The 18,652-nt window shown below is 37.2% G+C and overlaps 1 protein-coding gene across 1 annotated transcript in view; it reads right to left on the reverse strand.

Moving 5' to 3' along the window:
• LOC129235742 (zwei Ig domain protein zig-8) overlaps positions 1-18,652 on the reverse strand; it is a 200,601-nt gene that overhangs the window by 42,453 nt on the left and 139,496 nt on the right. The window contains exon 4 of the mRNA XM_054869754.1: positions 8,022-8,182. Coding sequence (XP_054725729.1) covers positions 8,022-8,182 — 161 coding nt within the window. The remainder of the gene's footprint in view (positions 1-8,021; positions 8,183-18,652) is intronic.

Raw genomic sequence — 18,652 nt, forward strand, 5'->3', positions numbered from 1 at the left:
TATCTATGCCATCGCGCGTTCACTCAATACATAAATGATTAGCACGAGTTAACGACGTTGCCACATACACTACACTACATACATACACTGCAAACATACATTATTATTGTTTCCAAACTACTACTACAGTCGTGCAAGAAACTTGTGAGATATTTTAAGAAAGCAAATTTGCAGCACAAGTTACCAAGTTCCTTAAAAAATGATTGTCCTACTCGGTGGAATTCCAATTATACGATGCATTTTCATTAGCGGGTAACATTATAACCGAAAAGCGAAATAGAATTGGGCTCAAAACAGTTGAAAATTTGTTATTTTTGCATTCAATGCATAAAAACTTCAATAAGTTGCAAATGTAAATATTATATTTTCTTTATATCTTTATATATAAGTATCTTTAGAAGTAAGTTAAAAGAAAAATTATTATTTGTTTTTGTACGATAAGTAATTTGTAAAAGAATGAATTTGGTTTTCAATTTTTATTTTAAAGTTCATTTTATTTTCTGTCATAATTAATAGTAATATACAATAATATAATAAAATAATATCACTGCTTCAATAAAGAAAAAACTTTTCATTTAAAAATACTGCTACATATGTATGTATTTATAAAAATCCTTTTTTTCCGTGCGCTGCTATCTCACTATTTGCAAGGGATGACGACGCGGTGTTTGCGGTGTTTTCCTCATTTGACAGAGTTCACACGTCACACCGCTTAGCCGAAGTTGAATATACGATTGCTTTCAAATCTAACACCCGAGTATACGAGATATTCATACACTCAGCAATCGCGGTAATAGCGGTATTGATCAGCACACACACCGCTCTTTTGCTTTCCGCTCAAATGCGTGAAGCAGAGTATTGAAGCGGTGGGCAAGCAGTAGCAGTACACCGCTGCAGTTCTCTGATGAGTGCTAGGAAAAACTTTCCGGTCATCACAATTACATTCTACGCACGTATGACAACTAATAGCAATAGGAATGAAAATTTATACTTCCGCTTCTTGATTGGCGCGGTAACCGCTTAAGCGTTTTTGGCCGCTTGTGTTAGTTGTAATTACATTCATTAAAAAAAAAATTGATAATTTAAGTTGGTTACAGGGACAGAAATCACTACTAATGCAAATTTTTGGGCAAACACTGTTTAAGGGTTAAGGGCTCGTGGCTCGTAATTTACATTTATTACCTTGTTTCCTCGATAGGAATTGCCCTTTGCACGTTTCATAATCTGCACAGATTTTGTTTACAAATCTGTTGATTCCGCTCGATTGCTTTAGCCAATAAATGTGCATATGTTTGTGATTCTTATTTTTATTATTTTCACAATGCGGTTCAACCCTCCCCCTCGAGCTTTACTTTTGATCAGCTTGAGCCAGTTGGAATCGTTGTTGTTTTGTGTTCTTCTTTCCTCATTTGCTCACAACTCAACTAGGTAAATAATTCCGTTTATATCATTTAAGGTACATTTCTTCCGGTTCATTTATTTCGTTTGCAAATATATGCACGTGTATGCACGTATGTAAGTGTGCTTGCATGAATATTCCTTCTCTATTGCTTTGATTTCAAATAAGCGACACTTTTCAGTCTCTAATACCAGCATCGTACGAGAAGAAAGTACCCTGTAGGGATCTTTTGAGCTCGTGCAAAAATTATCTGGTTTAGCACTATTTGCTTAGTTATGAGCAACTTTGCTACTCATGTCCCTTATACCAAAATATGTCTAATAGTGTGGAAGTGTCAAAGCCGAGAAGAAAGCGCAAGAAGTCGCCTTCCTCATAGACATCGAATATGGTTGGCTGACAGCTTGTGTAAAACTGAAGATATTGGTTTGATGGCCACTGTGTCATTGTGTCACATTTGAAATGTAAAATTTATATTATGTGAAAAAATAAACAAAATATAAACCTTATAGGAACGTACCAGTTGCCTTTACTCCTAAAGCCGGAGGGATCTACAGTTTTAAGCCGATCCCGAACGGCAGATGAGTTCCTTATGAATAACTTTTTCATGGCAAAAATACACTTAGAGGTTTGCCATTGGCTGCTGAGTGTGACCGCTGTTAGAAAAAACTTTTTCTACCATTTGAATGCTAGTCACGCACCAAACCATTCAGCTATGGCAACTGCTTAAAATACTCAAAGCAAAAATAAGTAGTTCCTTTCATGAATGATTGGAAGTTCAGAAATTCGCTAAGATAAAATATTTTTTATTTTCTAGAATGTAGAATAGACCAAAACAATTGCCATGAAAGATCTATGAGTAAATGACATAGTGGTGGTTAAATGTCTGCAATGCTTTTTAAACTGAAGTACCCGCCATCTGCAGGCTGCAAATATTACTGAAATGGGGCGATCGGAATACATAGGTGGTTGTTTACAGGTCACGTGTGACTACTGTCAAACCACATACATATTTTTTTAGTATGTATTTATTGATATTTCATCATGGAAAGACTTGCGCCTTAATTGTGTTATGAAAATAAACGTTCTGTAAAAAAAAGTCGACGCTGTCGTTAATGTAACACTGAATAGTGGGTGCCATCGCACCATGGTAAACCACTTTTTGAAGCCGGAAATTAAAGCTCATGACCGCCGCATCATTTGGTTTCAAAAATACGATACTACTTTCCATACAGCTCGTGAATCAATGGACTTACTGCGTCGTTTGCTATCGTATCGGTAAGCAATTTATCTCTCGTCTCGGACCAGTGGATTGTCCACCAAGATCGGGAGATATCACACCTTTGGACTTTTATTTGTGGAGGTATGTAAAGTCGAAATATTTTTGACATAAAACAGTTTCGATTGAGGTATTGGAAGCCAACATTACTAAAATTATTGAAGAGATACCCACCGAAGTCCTCCAACGAGTCATTCATACGGCGCAGATTGTTGTTAAAATATAAATGCCATGAATGGGTCTACAAAAAAATAATGAAGATTGTCCAATCATGTTGAATTTTCATTGTTTTATTTCAATTAAACATTCGATACCCCTAAATTGATCACACTTGATATTCATATCGTTGTTGGTTGTGGTAATAAACCGCAAAAGTATACTTCGGTATTTGAGCGCAAAATTTTTAGCCATTCTAAGTGAGGTAGCGGATATTTGTTTAAGATAAATGATGAAGATATATTGACATCATATGCCTTAACAACCGATACTGACAACTGGATAAAGAGGCAAAGCGAATGGGTCTGGTGGTGAACGAGGACAAAACGAAGTACCTCTTGTCTTCAAACAAACAGTCGGCGCACTCGCGTATCGGCACCCACGTGGCTGATGACTTTGATTTCGAGGTTCTAAAAGACTTCGTATATTTAGGAACCAGCATTAACACCTATAATAATGTCAGCCTTGAAATCCAACGTAGAATTTCTCTTGCCAGCAAGTGCTACCTTGGACTAAGTAGGCAAATGAGGAGTAAAATCCTCTCTCGATGAATAAAACTAACACTCTACAAGACTCTCATCATGCCCGTCCTAACGTATGGCTCAGAAGCGGTGACGATGACAACATCCAATGGAGCGACGCTTGGAGTGTTTCTGCGCAAGATTTTTGGACCTTTGCACGTTGGCAACGGCGAATATCGCAGGCAATGGAACGATGAGCATTATGAGCGTTACGGTGACATAGACATTGCGCAGCGTATGAAAGATCAGGTGGAGAAGGACCTGGCTTCACTTGGTGTGTCCAATTGGCGCCGGTTAGCACAAGAAAGAAACGACTAACGCGCTTTGTTAAACTCGGTCAAAATTGCGTAAGCGGTTATCGCGCCAATTGAGAAGAAGAAGAGATGAATATCTTTAGAACCACTGGTTAGTTCAGAAAAAGGAATTAGTAAAATAGTGGTGTAACACTGGTTTCAGCAGGAGTAATTTCAACCTAATCTAACTTAAATTTTGTGTTATTTTTCTACAGAACTGAATCTAGGACCATCTGAATAGTATACTCTGCCTATACTGAAGGTTTATGGGTTATTGGCTCAGTTTTCGCGTTGGCTGCTATTTATCAGAAATTCGGCATTTTTATGACATTTTGCGAACAAGAAGGTGTTCGGTGTCAGATTGACGGTTTCTGGGCGAAATCTGTACCTTGAGCAATCCCACAGAGAGTACTTTAGTTTGCTAGATTGGGCAATATCAAGTCAGATCGGGCCAATCCAAAATCAGTCTAATAAAAATTCTCTAATGAACAAATCAAACGGGCAATATCTGCATGATATCTCGCATTGGACGAGCGGTGATACTGTCGCACGGGAACCAGCTATCTTCCAACTCGAACTCAAGCAATTTTCATATTGAAAACTCGCTCAAAAACTCATTGGGTACCATTCTTCAGGGATGGCTACCGCGCTTCCTTGTAATCTACAGAAAAGTATGACCCAATCAGATGGTTTGAGTAAACAGCAAGGAAAGAATGAGAGTTCGTATGTTGTCCACAATGGAAAATTTCATTTGTTTACATGTCCAGAGAGTTAGAAAAGCTCCTCGTCGCTCATCATCAATTGCTCGCTAGTCAGCTTCAACAGCCATTAAAATATACAAACCTCTAACCGTACGGTACTCAGCTTTCACAGTTAGCAAACACCAGCTGTTGAATCATTTGAATTTTGTACGACAAAATCTTCAAATCTATGTCCAAAATTATTGGAAGAAGTGACCGAAAAATGTAGAAATACGTTGCTAGTTTTCGTATCGACGTTGATGGCGCTCTCCTTCGTATTATCACAGCACTCTTATGTGACCAAATGTTCCACAAAGTTTCCAGCTGAGTTCTGAACGCTTCTTTAATTTGGCCAACCAGATGACGATTTGCTTGAGTAGTTAATGCCACAAGGTTCGGAGATGTGTACCCGGAATCAACGCTAAGTTAAAACCACTGACAAATTACTCCACAAAAATGTTGAAACGGTTTTTCATGTTCACGTATTTAAACACAATGTATTTCATATTTCGTCTATCAAAAGTAACAACAACAAAAAAGTTATATAAGAGCCAAGTGAAAAAAGTTTTAGCCTATTCAAATACTTTTTGCACCACCTTCCATTTAACTTTTGCCAAATTCTTCAAGAATTGACTAAAGAATATAATTTCCGACTGGGGCGCATGCAAACTTTTATTCAAATAAATACTAAATTATTTGGAAAACCACTAAAAGTCAATTTTCAAAATAAGTGCTGGTGGTGTGGCGACCTCAGGCAATGCTGAAGAAATTTTTCAGAAAACTTTTGAAGCATTCAACAATTACACTTTTCACACATGGCCAAATTTTAGTTGGAAGCTGAAATTGGTAGTATTTTTTACGTTGTTGGACACTTTATTCTGTTGTTATTGCTTTTTCATGCAAAATTAAGTCTTGCGCTTGAGCCAAGGCGTACACATACATACACACCCATATATTTACATATACATATGCATTAATGTATGAATCGTTCAATGGTGTGCGAAAGTTGAACTAAATAAGACATTTTCGTATTTTCCATTAAATTCTGTCCCTAACCGTTGAGTGGCGAAAAGTTTTCTTGTTAAAAGCTTTTGGCCATGCAAAAGTTCCTTTGCCATGGCCGTAAGGAAGTTGGACTTTGACTTTTTCAATGCATTTTAGCCGCAATTTAAATGCAATTCTGAAAGTAAATTTAAATACAAAGAACCGCAATAACGTGTGTGTGTGTCTATGTGTGTAAGCAAATTCTTGTTTGTATGTGAGTTGTGGCTTACGCGCTGCACATATGACGAAGTAGCGGGACATAGAATTTTAATACAAAAAATGTACCTACCGAAAAACGAACTTTCTCCAGATAGGGGCGAAAATAACTTATTTTGGGATAATACTGGATATTTGGTATTTAATCGCAAAACAGAGTGAACAATTAGAGAGAGTGGAGGAGCCGAGCAAGGCGGCAAGGTATTTATGTCGTCGTAGAGTTAAAACCGCTCATTCTTCCATCACCTGGGATACTCGCCGTTTCCAACGTGCAAAGGTCCAAAAATCTTTCGCAAAATCTTTCTTTCAAACACTCCAAGGGATGCATCAACAGATATTTTTATCGTACAAGCTTTTGCGCTATACGTTAAGACGGGCATGATGAAAGTATTAGTTTATTCGTCGAGAGAGGACTTTACTACTCAATTGCCTACTTAGTCCAGCGCTTAGTTAGGTTCAGTTAAATGGTTGCCCATGCAAGAACCCACTTGCTTTGTGATCAAATTCATGCTTTGTGATACCGTACTGATTAAAAAGAGGGGGGAAAGAAATAAGGGCGAAGAGAGGATGATGACCGACCAGTGGTTGAATTACGTTTACGTTAACCGCTGGAAGCTACTGATGAAATACAGCAGGTGTCTGATATCTGAATCGGCTACCACTGCAAGTGGAGCTTTAGCTTGAGCGTCTTCTATCCAAGTGTTATTCTGGTCACAGAAAGATCTCGCGACTTTGCACGTTGGGGCACTAGGACAGCGCTAATTGAGTTGACGCGAAGCCCACCTTTCCAGGCGCAGACCACAGGTTTTCTAGGCGAACAAAATCCTCCCGTTCCTTGGGAAGGTTTATCGAATTATTAGGTTGGGCTCGACCAATTCTTCTTTCCAACTTCAAGTGTATTTGCCATACCTAGTACGCTTGAAAACTATGAAATAGAAAACAAAAAGCTCAACTTTCTTACGAGGAGAGGCGAGGAGAGGATTAATCTTGGGCTGGCTGACTTAATCTGCCTAATACGACTCTGCTAAGTTGAAAAGTCTCTTTACAACCAGTGCTACTTCGGGCTAAGTAGGCAATGAGGCAGTAAAGTCCTCTCTCGACGAACAAACTAATACTCTATGAGGCTGTCATCATAGCCGTCTTAACGTATGGCGCAGAAGTATGGACGATGACAATATTCGATGAGGCGTCCCTTGGAGTGTTTGAGAGGAAGATTATGCGGAAAATTTTTGGAACTTTGCACGTTGGCAACGGCGAATATCGCAGATGACAGAAAGATGGGCTCTATGAGCTTTACGACGGCATAAACATAGCGCAGCGAATAAAGATCCAGCAGCTACGTTGGCTGGGTCATGTCGTCCGAGTGAATACAAAGGCTTCGGTGCGATACCAGCTGGTGGTGGCAGAGGAAGATCTCCGTTGGAAAGATCAGGTGCAGAAGAGCTTGGGCTCAAGAAAGTACTGGTTATCGAGCCAATAAAGAAGAAGAAGAAGCTGAAAAGTAAAGATCAAAATCAAAAACATCCTTAGATAAAATGAAAGCAAGTGCGAAAAAAAAAAAATCCAATACTCTAGCCCAGGATCACATGATGGTTAGTTCAATACTCTTCAATATTGCAATAGCTGATAGCTGCATCGGTGGAGTTAAAGTTTTACTTCGTGGCGATATTAGCCAAAGATTAAAGATAATTCATTTAGACACTAGACGTTTCTTTGAAACATGCGAAATTCAAAAATATATTCGAAGACTCGAATATTCATAGATATTTTGAGTACTTTAAAGAGATGAAAAGTGGTATGGAAATTTCCAAGTATATGGGTGTGTTAAACTCATCAGTTGCTTACATAGCAAAGAGAAGATACGCGACTACGAATGGTCCTCAAATAACTAGACGCATAACTACGCGTTACCAGAGGATTCTTCTGCGTTGTAATTCTAAGCACAACTGCACATGGATGTGTGCAAATAAGAGCATACATGCGTTGGTAAATAAAAGCTAGCGCATATGGGAAAATATTCAACGAACGCAACAATAAATCGCCTGCGGCAAGTGCAAATAGGAGCACCAGCGCGGCTTGCCACATGAACAGGAACATGTGTGAGTGTGTGTTTGTGCGCCCGTGCGTGTGTATAGGTTGTTGTACAACACACTTAACCTCTTTCAAAGCAACACAACTCCCTTGCTTCAAAACGACTTAAACTTGAACTGTCTTTTTGGTTTTCCTTTCTTTAATTGGACAAGTTTTCGCTGCTGATGTTGATGCCTGTTGGTTGCTCCTACAACTGAACCGAAATGAAAGTTCTTTGTAACTTACCAACCACTTGTAAGTGCACTCGGGCGCTAACTTTTGGCTCTGTTGACACTTGACATTCGTAGGCGCCCGCATCTCGTGCCTGTACGTATTTTATTTGCAACGTCCAGAATTTATCCGGTTGCTTGAGCGCCAGAAATCTTTGATCTGCGATGAAAACGGCTCTGCAAATACACAAAAGAAGATAGAGAAAATATTTATTTGATTTTGTTTAGTTTTGGATATTGGATTAAGTACTTGCTTCAATTTATTTCGAGTTTTTTTAAAAACAGAAAGATTAAAATGGCTTTTGCTGATTAAAAATAATACATCTTCTTCGGAGCAAGCGGTTTGGTAAATAAATACGTTTCACAAAATCTACATTCCCCGAAAATACCGGCAAGGGCTCCCATGATCTCCTACCCCATGTGAATGCCTTCGAGATTAACACAAGCACCCCGACATAGAGATATAAACCTGATATATTCGGGAAGGAAGGTGCTTCTATTCAACTGCTGAATGCTCTTGAAAGTAAGAGTTTTTTTTTTTGTGGTATGATGGAGGGGAAGCCTTAAAAGTCTATGGCCGAAGTCTATGGTGTAGAATTCAAACCTCCTCAGCGTTAAGTAGTGCGTCAAGAGGTCGTTGTTAGTATATTATTACCCAATAATGTGTTACTGTCATTCTGTCCAAGTCCGACTTTTTGCAATACATTGCGTTTATGCACCCTTTCTACGAATCTACGGACATATTCCGCGTATTGAAGGATGTTCAAGATATTTGTGGCCACTGCACTTAATATATAATTTTCAAGTTTTTTTTCGTTTTCATCCATATGTGGGATAAGATTTGACTCAGTTATGTTTTCGCAAAACGCTTTCTCAAGCATATTTCTCTCATTATTGAGCCGCGGTCATTGAAAAAGGATATTACTCAACGTTTCGTGTTGTCAGGGACATTACGGGCAGTACGGAACGTTCTTAAGGTGGAACCTGTGTAAGTATACTTTGAAGCATCTGTGTCCAGCAACCAAGTGCGTGATACAAAAATCTATTTCTTCGTGGTTTTACTCAATCCACGTCGCAATGTTTGGAGTCAGTTGAAAAGTCCACTGATCTGTCTTGGATTGCTCTCATCGTATCTGCCATTCTGTAGTCTTTCTTCGTTCTTAGCTGCGCTCACGGCCTCTGCCCAATGGTGTTATATAGCCAATCCATCTCCACCGCGAAAAGGTCGATAGGTATAATTCCCGTAATTACCTAGATTCCGTCATTTGAGACAGTGCGATAAGTATTAGCTAGTATCATACGCCAAGTCGGCATGTGGCTCGTACGTGTTGGTGGTACGATTGCTTCGTGTTTGCTCAGATTGGTGCAGTATACAAAAATAAGAGTTTAGACAGTCACATTTCAACACTTTTAATTGATGCACCGTAACTTGTCTGCGAGTTCACCCTCGATAGTCAAGAAATTGTAGCAAAACTAAGTTTAATAACATTACGCACTGCTCCATTGGGGAAAACAACGAGGTGGCAAATATCATTTTTCGAAGTGTTCAAGATGAAGTTTGTGAGCAATTGCAACCATCTCTTGATATTAATTTGGCCTTAAAAGTATATTAAATAACTCAGAATAAGAAGCATCAGACAACAGCATCGCAGTATTAATAAAACTAAATGCCTGCTGATCAAATAATGAAGACCCAATTTGCTCAAAAGCGACATACCGAAGGAATCATTCGAGTGTGTTGAGCCAAGCTTCATTTGGGGGCTAATGGTGAGTCAGTAAGCACAACGAAATCCTGATACTGGGCAGTTGCAATCACAGTGGGCATTACAGATGTAAGTAGTGCCACTGCATTTTCACTATAGTAGAAGTGGTTTGGTACTGCTACCATTGAGGCAACGGCAATAACTAAGAATGCCTTGTAGTTGCAGAAAATTTCTTATAATTTATCTTTATTTTCGAACTAAAGTCAATCTGCTGTTCAGGAGGAGGAGCTGGAATCGGAACATTAAACGAAATAGGGTTCCAACTCGTTTCACATCCCCCTACTCTTCAAGACTTGGCTCCCTCCGACTTCCAATTGTTCCCCAATTTGAAGAAATCGCTGACGATAAAAAGATTTTATTCAAACGAGGAGGTTATTGCAGAAACGAAAGTCTATTTTTCAGACTTGGACAAATGCCATTAATCAATTAACTAAAACAGCGTTGGACGAAGTGTATAATCTTAAAAGCAAACTATGTCGAAAAATAAAAAAAGTTGAATCCAAACAATTAAGTAGATTTTATTTTCGCATGGACTTTTCAAACGACCCTCGTATATACAGGGTCCGCCATATAACTTTGCGGAATTAAAAATGCTATAAAAAGAAACTACTCAATATTTTGCCAAACTGTTTTTTTTATTTTGAAGTACAATCCTTCCGGTTAATGATGGAACACAACTTCATTCATATGTTTGCCTCGGCTAGCCATGCACCATCCCATACGATTCGGATGTCTCTGAAATGTCCAATTGTTGAGAACGACGGTGAACTGATGTTCCTGGTGATTCACGAACACTCTCGGCCATAGCAGCAATATTTTCGGGTATACGCACGGTTTTTGGTCGGTCACGCGTTGGTTTGTCAGTAAGCAACCCTCTTACTTTTTTCGCAAAGTAACGCACATACGCTTCATTCGGTGCTTTTCTTCTTCCCATTGCCGTACGTAATTTTCGTACACATTCTGCAACATTACCATGATTTTCAAAGTAATGTCGCAATATTTCCCAGAGCTCATTTTCGTTCAGCGGAAGAATAAAACTAATTGTCTGTCAAATCAGATGACAGCTAAGTGTTACCATTCTTCAAATAATACCTAGTTCAAATCCGTAACGATAGATGGCGGGCCCTATATATACTAATTGGTGCTTACGCCCTTTATTAGTCAAGTTTCTCTTCGTATTTTTGGTGTGCCTCTTCATGTTTCCCACAAAAATTTAAGCCGCCTATGAACGACAGATAGTTTTTATACGGAGCTTCTCCATGCAAGAAACACGCCCGGAGGTTTGCCATTGCCTATCGAGGAGCTATCGCCATTAGAAAAAAACTTTTTCTATCAATTGGTGTTTCGTGGCCGGAGTTCGAACCATTGCCTTTCCAAATGGTAGTCACGCACCAAGCCATTCGGCTACGGCGGTTGTGTGTGCTTGCTTTTGTTAGGCGTCATAGCTCCTATTTCGCCGATCCTTATACGCTGAAGATTTTGTGTACGGCGTTTGTGCGTTCCAAACTTGAGTATCTGTCCTTCATTTGATACCCGTGTTATAGGCGCCATGCTGCTAGAATTGAACCTAATCCAAAAAGTATTCTTACATTTCGGGTTGCGTAATTTACGATTTTTGGATCATCTCCCTACATATGAAGCGCGATGTTTATTGGTCAAATTAAATTCTTTTCAGAGCTGGAGAATTTTGACTTAATCCGTGGTGCTGTTGACTGTCCGGTGCTTCTTGATAGCATTTTCTTTAATATTCCGGCCAGACGTAGGTCGGAGTTCTTCTATGTTGATTTTTCAAAATCCCTTTATGCCAGAAATGCTGCTATCACTAGAACCTTAATTGATCTTAATAAAATCTCTAAATTTGTTGAGATAGATTTTTCATTTTCGAAAGATCACCTATTAAAATCTTCGAATATTTATTACACAGTGCAACACATAAAATGTGCATACACTAGCAAAATCTCATTTGGGTTTTTCTAGATTAGCTCGGATTCTAATTTTATTGCGTCATGAATATTTCCTCTGAAACTTGATTTTGAGCAGTCTTTCTTTTAAAGAAAACGTAATTCTTCTCACATCTATATATCGTAAAATGATTGGAAGTTATTTTCTTGTCTTCAGCATAAATGTGCGTAAAAAATAAAAGAAATACTAGTGGATAATTATTTGAGAATCAAATTTTAAATGTCAAAAATAATAAAAAATTGTAGTTTACTCTATCAGTTCTTGGTAAAATATACACTTTATATAAGTCAATCAATTCGTTTCTATTCAAGGAATTTAATTTTTTGACTTACTAATTAAAATTTCTTTTAGAATAAATAAAGAATTTATAGAAAACTTATTTTTAAGACAAAAATTATTTTTGAGACAATTTGTTGATTTAGTATTTCTTAAAATTCCTGTTTTCGTTTCTAGATTTGAGGGCAATAACTCTGACAAAATTTCATTGAAATCGTTTTCTGAATATTTGGTTTAGTAAAAAGTGTCACACACAAACACACACACAAATTTGCTTAAAACTTCGTACACATCATTTTTAGATAAGAAGGATTTGATTCAAACTATTTTTGGAAAATCAAAAATTGACACCATCACAATGTTTTCTCTTTGAGGAGGCAAAGTGTCGAACAAGTTGTTTGCTGAAGCTGTATCTAATGCTTTAAAATTGAACAAATATCGAGAAATTAACAATTTTCGAACCTTTTGTCATTAATGTTTCCCGTGCTTTTGTTACCAAGCAGTTGAGTTCGTTATTATAAGTAGTTGCTACATAAAGTACAGTACGTACAGTGTTCATCACGTACGAAGAGAGCTTTTCGGAACGGTTTGTTTACTGCTCTAGTGAAAGGAGAGAAAAAATTTGCAACTCATCGACTAAGATATTTTTTTCGTCTTTTTTTTTAACATCTTTTTTCTGTACTTAGTGCACTTGTATTAGTACTTAGTATTATTAAGAAATTCTATTGTGAAAATGGAAAATAACAAGTCCCCGAAAATAAATGAATTCTGTTATGTGTGTGGTCATATAGTGCGTAAAATTGAAGGAAAAGAACGAAAAAATTTGTTTTCTCAAGAATTTAAGTTGGCCTATACGAAATATTTCGATGAATTTGATACAAGTGGTGAAGATTTTACGCCAAATACAGTATGTAATGTTTGCTATAGCAATCTTTTACATTGGTTACATGGACGAAGAGCAAAGTTGCAGTTTTCCAAGCCCGTAATCTGGGTAAAGACTCAAACACATTAACACTGTTTAAATACACTAATTTTTGTTGATACAAATCATTTTTACAATATTTAAAAGAAAAAAGAAAATTTTGATTGCTTAGACTATTATATAGACATTAACTTCTCTCTACTTTTTCATTTTTAAGGCATTTGATGTAGTTTTTTTAACAGATTTTTTTGTAGTCTCTACCTACATTTATGTTGAAGAAAGGAAAATAAAATTGCAATCGGTTTAAGCGATATAGAAGTGAGAAAAATTACATTTTCATTGAAGAAAGTGCTAAAAATAAAGTTTTAGATAAAATATATTCAAAACACTATAAAATTGGAATCCGAGCTAATACAAAAAAACCCAAGTGCAATTTTGTTAGTTGTGACAAGTACTCTCAGAAACTGAAGTCAAAACGGAGTGCACATTCGATGACTTCAAAAATGTTGTACAGTGTTATTAATAATTTAATTGAATAGCTTAGTTTTTGAATATTTATTATTATATTAATAAGTTTTTTTATTCCTATTAACCTTAAAATATGGTCACTTAGTCTATAAGGATCTATGATATTCATTGGCTTAATAAATAAAAAAAAATCATCATCATCTTTTGGCTCTACAGCTCCTTGTGAGCTTTTACCTGCTGCACATTCGCCCTGCATACATCTCGACTGCTTGTTTTTATTCCATCTCCTTATCCCAGCCATCTTAACCGCTGCGCTTTGATGAAACCTATAACATTTTCCCCATTTAATACCTGGCCCAACAAAGCTCGTCGTCCAACATTATGCTACCCTCACTGTGTTCTTTCTTTGCTTCAAAATTTTTTCTGAATATTTTTCTTTCAAAGATTTGCAGTTTAGCTTTGGCTGCTTGAATTTGCGTCCACAATTCAGCTCCGAACTTATTGAGTTGCTCTGTAAAATGCCACGTTTAAATATTGTAGCTCTACGAAACTAATAGCGCAATGATGTTGGAAACCATCATACAATGTTTTGGGTCAAATAAGCCAGTTACATATCTGGCCTTAGAGCTAAAAATGGTTTCAATTATTTTCTGACAGGCAGTCATTCCTTCTGCGCAAATATACATCTTCTCTCAAATGAATATATTAGCATTGTTTCCTCATTTAAAGTTTAACAGTTTTTCACTCACTATATTAGTATAATCAAGTATTTAACCATACATATCCTACACAGAATGCATCCATTCATCCAAAAACGCATTGTGCCCTCAAAAGTATGCTTGTGAAAGCATAAATTTCGTAATTATGTGATTTTAGCACCTTGAACTAATTTGGAATTTTATATTATATGTACCTACTCGTACAGGTGTGTAAGAAAACTTTTACAACTACTTATGGGATTAAAGGGTGTTTTTTACCGACTACAAATACTTTAAGCTTACATTCTGTGGATAATTTCATGACGAAAGGGAATTTGTTTCTTTGCTTGCTCCTTTAAGGCGGTTAGAAAAAAAAAGTCACTTTGAATGTTATTTAGTAAATAATTTTTATGGCTGATATTGTTTTGACACACCTTCGTAGTGATGCAAGATAAAAATTAAAAAAATAATTGACTATCTTAGGGACCCAACTTTTAGATATCTTTTGCATGAAACACAGAATGTAACATCTTTTTATTGAACCAGAATGTAAGTCTTTTGTAGTCGATTGCTCAATAAGATGCGAATGCAGTCCGTCGAAGTGCTCATAAAATGCCAAAAATGGAGGTGGATTGGTAACACGAAAAAGGCATTGCCCGATAGACACTGGAGTGGAATCCTTTTGCGAATGGTAGTCGCAAGCCTGCTACGCCAAGGAAAACTAGGAGACGAATAGTCGAAAGGGAGCTAGAAGCATCGGGAGGAGCTGGAACCAATTATAGTGCATTGCCAAAAATCATACAAGGAGGCGCTGGCGGGATTGAGTACCAGAAAAAGAAGAAGATGAAGTCTGTAGAAAAACACCCTGTATGATAGTCTAAAATATTTGGAGCTTTATCTGTACACACATTTAAGTGCGAATGTGCAACTATATGAACAAATTCTTACTTGAAAATCCCTCTCAGAAGCAAATGTTTTGTTTTATACAAACTTTTTATGCTTCTGAAAAAGAAATAAAAATTATGTAATACACATTTGTGTTTTCTTGTCACCGAATTTCACAACTTATTTCGTACACAAAAACAAATTGGGGATGAACACACACAAACAGGTACACACTCTCACACATTCATCTATATGTAACTAGAAATGCATGAAACTAAAGGAAAAGAGGAAATATTTCGGCAAACCTTGTGTGATGTGATGTGCAATGTTTCTGTGCGCTTTTCATTTTAACATTGCAAAAGTTCAGCAATGACTATAAAAATTGTTCAGGGAATTCGAAAGAGGACAAGAACGGATGAGCGAGCAAAAATTTTAGCACAAAACCAAAAAATGAAATAGAAATGCAAAAGTAAGGTTGCCAGCACTCAAAGAAACCCTAACAGCAACCGAGGAAAACATGCGAAGTATTTCTGTTTTGTTGCTACTACTTTCCAAGGGGTATTGCTGCGCTTTGTTGTGGCAACAGCCAATATACTCGTATGTGCATAGATAAGAAACTCCAGCAACAAAAATTGCAGGCAAACTGAAAGAAATTGCAAGTCAATTGAGGTAGCGTATGAGTGGCAAAAACTGGCTTATTTCGTTATTGTTATTGTTATTGCTGCTATTGGTGTTGTTGTGGTTTGTTGTTGTTGTGCGATGTTGTCGTGCTGAACAACTTGTAAGCAGGAAACGGCAAAAGTCATAAAATCTCAAGTTTTATGAGGGCAAAAGGTTTAATCTCAGCTGGCGTTAAACTGGTTAGAACCCCATCAAACACTACGAGACGAAAGGAGGGGTCGCGATTGCATCTAGCTGGGGTAGAAAAGAACCTGGCAAATGTTCTATTAACATTTGGTTTATTGTATGTACAATTACAAGCAAATATTTACAAGGGTGCATCACTGAAGCGATTTTGAGGCGTGGAATTAAAAATTTTGCGTTTGCAACAAAAAAAACGAAAAAATATGATTAGCTTTAAGTTTTTTCATAATATAGTTTGGGGAAAAATAAATCCATTATGTTTACGGAAAATTTTTGCGGAAATGGCTTAAAACTGTTTTCAGGTCGATCTTTAGCTCCTGGGCGATGCTTCAACTACTAAAGTTCCGGTCAACCTTGATTATTTCTGAAAAAATTGTACGTAATTGGCGGTTAAAGTATCGGCACCATAAACACCAATCACTATTTGAAAGGCCTGGTTTGCATTTTCGCCTTTACCAAAGAAAAACTGTTGTTGACTTCGAGCATAAACTTTAAATTCTTTGATTGATATTTTACGAGATGTCAATCACTTCAATCATCCACAGAGAAAATAATGGATTTCTTTTACCCCAAATAATATACTTGTATATTATATTAAAATTAGCTTTCCGTATATTTTTTGCCTGTCCCTTTCAAGTGAAATACCCAAAACGTGGAATTTAAAACCTTGTAAAGAAGTTCTATAGAATATTTTATGCGACAAAATTTTCAAGAATCCACATCCATTGTATTTGCAGCCAAGAGACAAATTCAACCGTGGTATTTTTTACTTTTCTTGTTGTTGACTCTTCTAGTGATTTCGTTGAAATAAAATGTGGGGTTGTAACTTAATATTTTTTTCTTCATCTCTAACCACCTAAAATCATGGCCATTCAGTAGAATGAAGTGACCTGGTACCAAAAATGTCTGGTATTGTTTCAAAACTATTATTTGATGACTGAGTAATTTTCATCCATGCCAATGCTACTTTAACCCTCCGTTAGACACCCGGTTCTGACTAGACCTTTTTCACTTTGTATGTGAATTTAACATATTTCTTTTATAGCTTACGACTTGTGCTTCTAGGTAGCTTCCTAAAATTAAATTTTCTATCGATGAATGAATACAACTATTTTAACAGGATCCTCGAACAGAACGAAAAAAAGGATTTAAAAAGTTGCACCTTTGGCTATATACCTGGCGTCTGGCATACAAAATGTATGGAAACATATGTGATATGATACATTTTGACTATTATACCTGTTTTTTTTTCTTTTTCATGGTGAATCTATATCTATGGGGTGTAACACACAATAATATTCAGAAAGCGGTAGTTTTGTGGCGTTCGGATTCATTGCCCATTTTTCGTTCAGCTATGTCTTATCATCGATTTAGAACTTTGACACGCTATATTCGTTTTGATAATAATTGAACCCGTGAATTTCGCAAAAGAACCGATAAAGTTGCGCTCATTCGTGATATCGTGATATGGAATATCTTGAGTGAACACCTCAAAGAGGCCGAGCAAAATTCACGCAATATATTCCATCAAAACTGGCGAAAAACGGCATAAAAATCTGGTGGGCATGTGACTGCAAGGAAAGTTGTATTGTGGCCGGACAGAAGGATAAGAGCGTGAATTTGATGAAGGGGAAAATGTGATGCTACAATTATACAACCGATATGTAAACAGCGGCCGTCCAATAATAGCCGATAATTATTTCGTCATACTGAATAGAGCTAAGCGTCTCGCTGCTATAGGACTCGCATTACTTGGCACCATACGATCCAACAAACGTTGTCTTCCTCCAGACATGAAAAAGAACAATTCTCGACCAGTGCTTTTGTCATTATTTATTTTTATTATTTAAAAAAAAACGAACAAAACAGGTTTTTCTTTATAAAGCCGAAATACAGGGTGAACGATATGAAGTGTTACCAACTTCATACTGGTTGTATCCGTAAAACAGCTCATGACTTCAACGAAAAAATTGTTCTAATAACAGTTCAATATATTATTTATAAGCCATCAAAAAATTTTGCGTTTCAGTTTTGTTGAATTTTTTTTCTGTGATGGAATTCAAACGTAATAGTGGGATTGCGTTATATTTGGCTGAAAAATCACAACCAGCCATTGTTCGTGAGCTCAGTCACCTCAAAGTGAATAACAGGTTTGTGTATCGCACTATAAAACGTTACAATGATACTGGTAGCATTGCAAAACGCTATGGAGATCGACCAAAAAACCGCTACAACGCCAGAAATGGTTCAGAAAGTGAGGCTGGACTTGAACGAAATCCACGTCGAAGTGAAAGAAACATGGCCAAAGAACTGAAAATATCGCAAGAGAGCATTCGACGCATATTGAAAAAGGAGCTCAAGGTCACGGCTTACAAGTTCCATCAAGCACACGATCTTTCACCCCAGCAAAAAAAAGTTCGGTGCGAAAGAGCAAAGGAGTTGTTGCGCTTTCACGAACGTGGCGAATTTCCTAACATTGTGTTTTCTGATGAAAAAAATTTCCCAATTGAGCAGTTCATAAATACTCAAAACGATCGTGTTTATCTTACCGAACGCTCATACGAGAATTTGAACCTACGTATGGCCACTCGAAGCAATTTCTCATCGCAAATAATGGCTTGGGCCGCAGTGACCGCTAATGGTCGCCCTCCAATCGTTTTTATCGAGCCTGGTGTCAAAGTGAATGCGACTTATTTTCAGGAAAATCTTTCAGAAGCTGCTTTAGAGCCGTGGAGACGCAAACATCTCCGCACTTCATTTCGTCCACACAATGGCTTTCGAATTCCCCAGACGCAAGTCCGAGGGACTA

This window comes from Anastrepha obliqua, chromosome 1 (genome assembly GCF_027943255.1).
Source record: "Anastrepha obliqua isolate idAnaObli1 chromosome 1, idAnaObli1_1.0, whole genome shotgun sequence".
NCBI lineage: Eukaryota > Metazoa > Arthropoda > Insecta > Diptera > Tephritidae > Anastrepha > Anastrepha obliqua.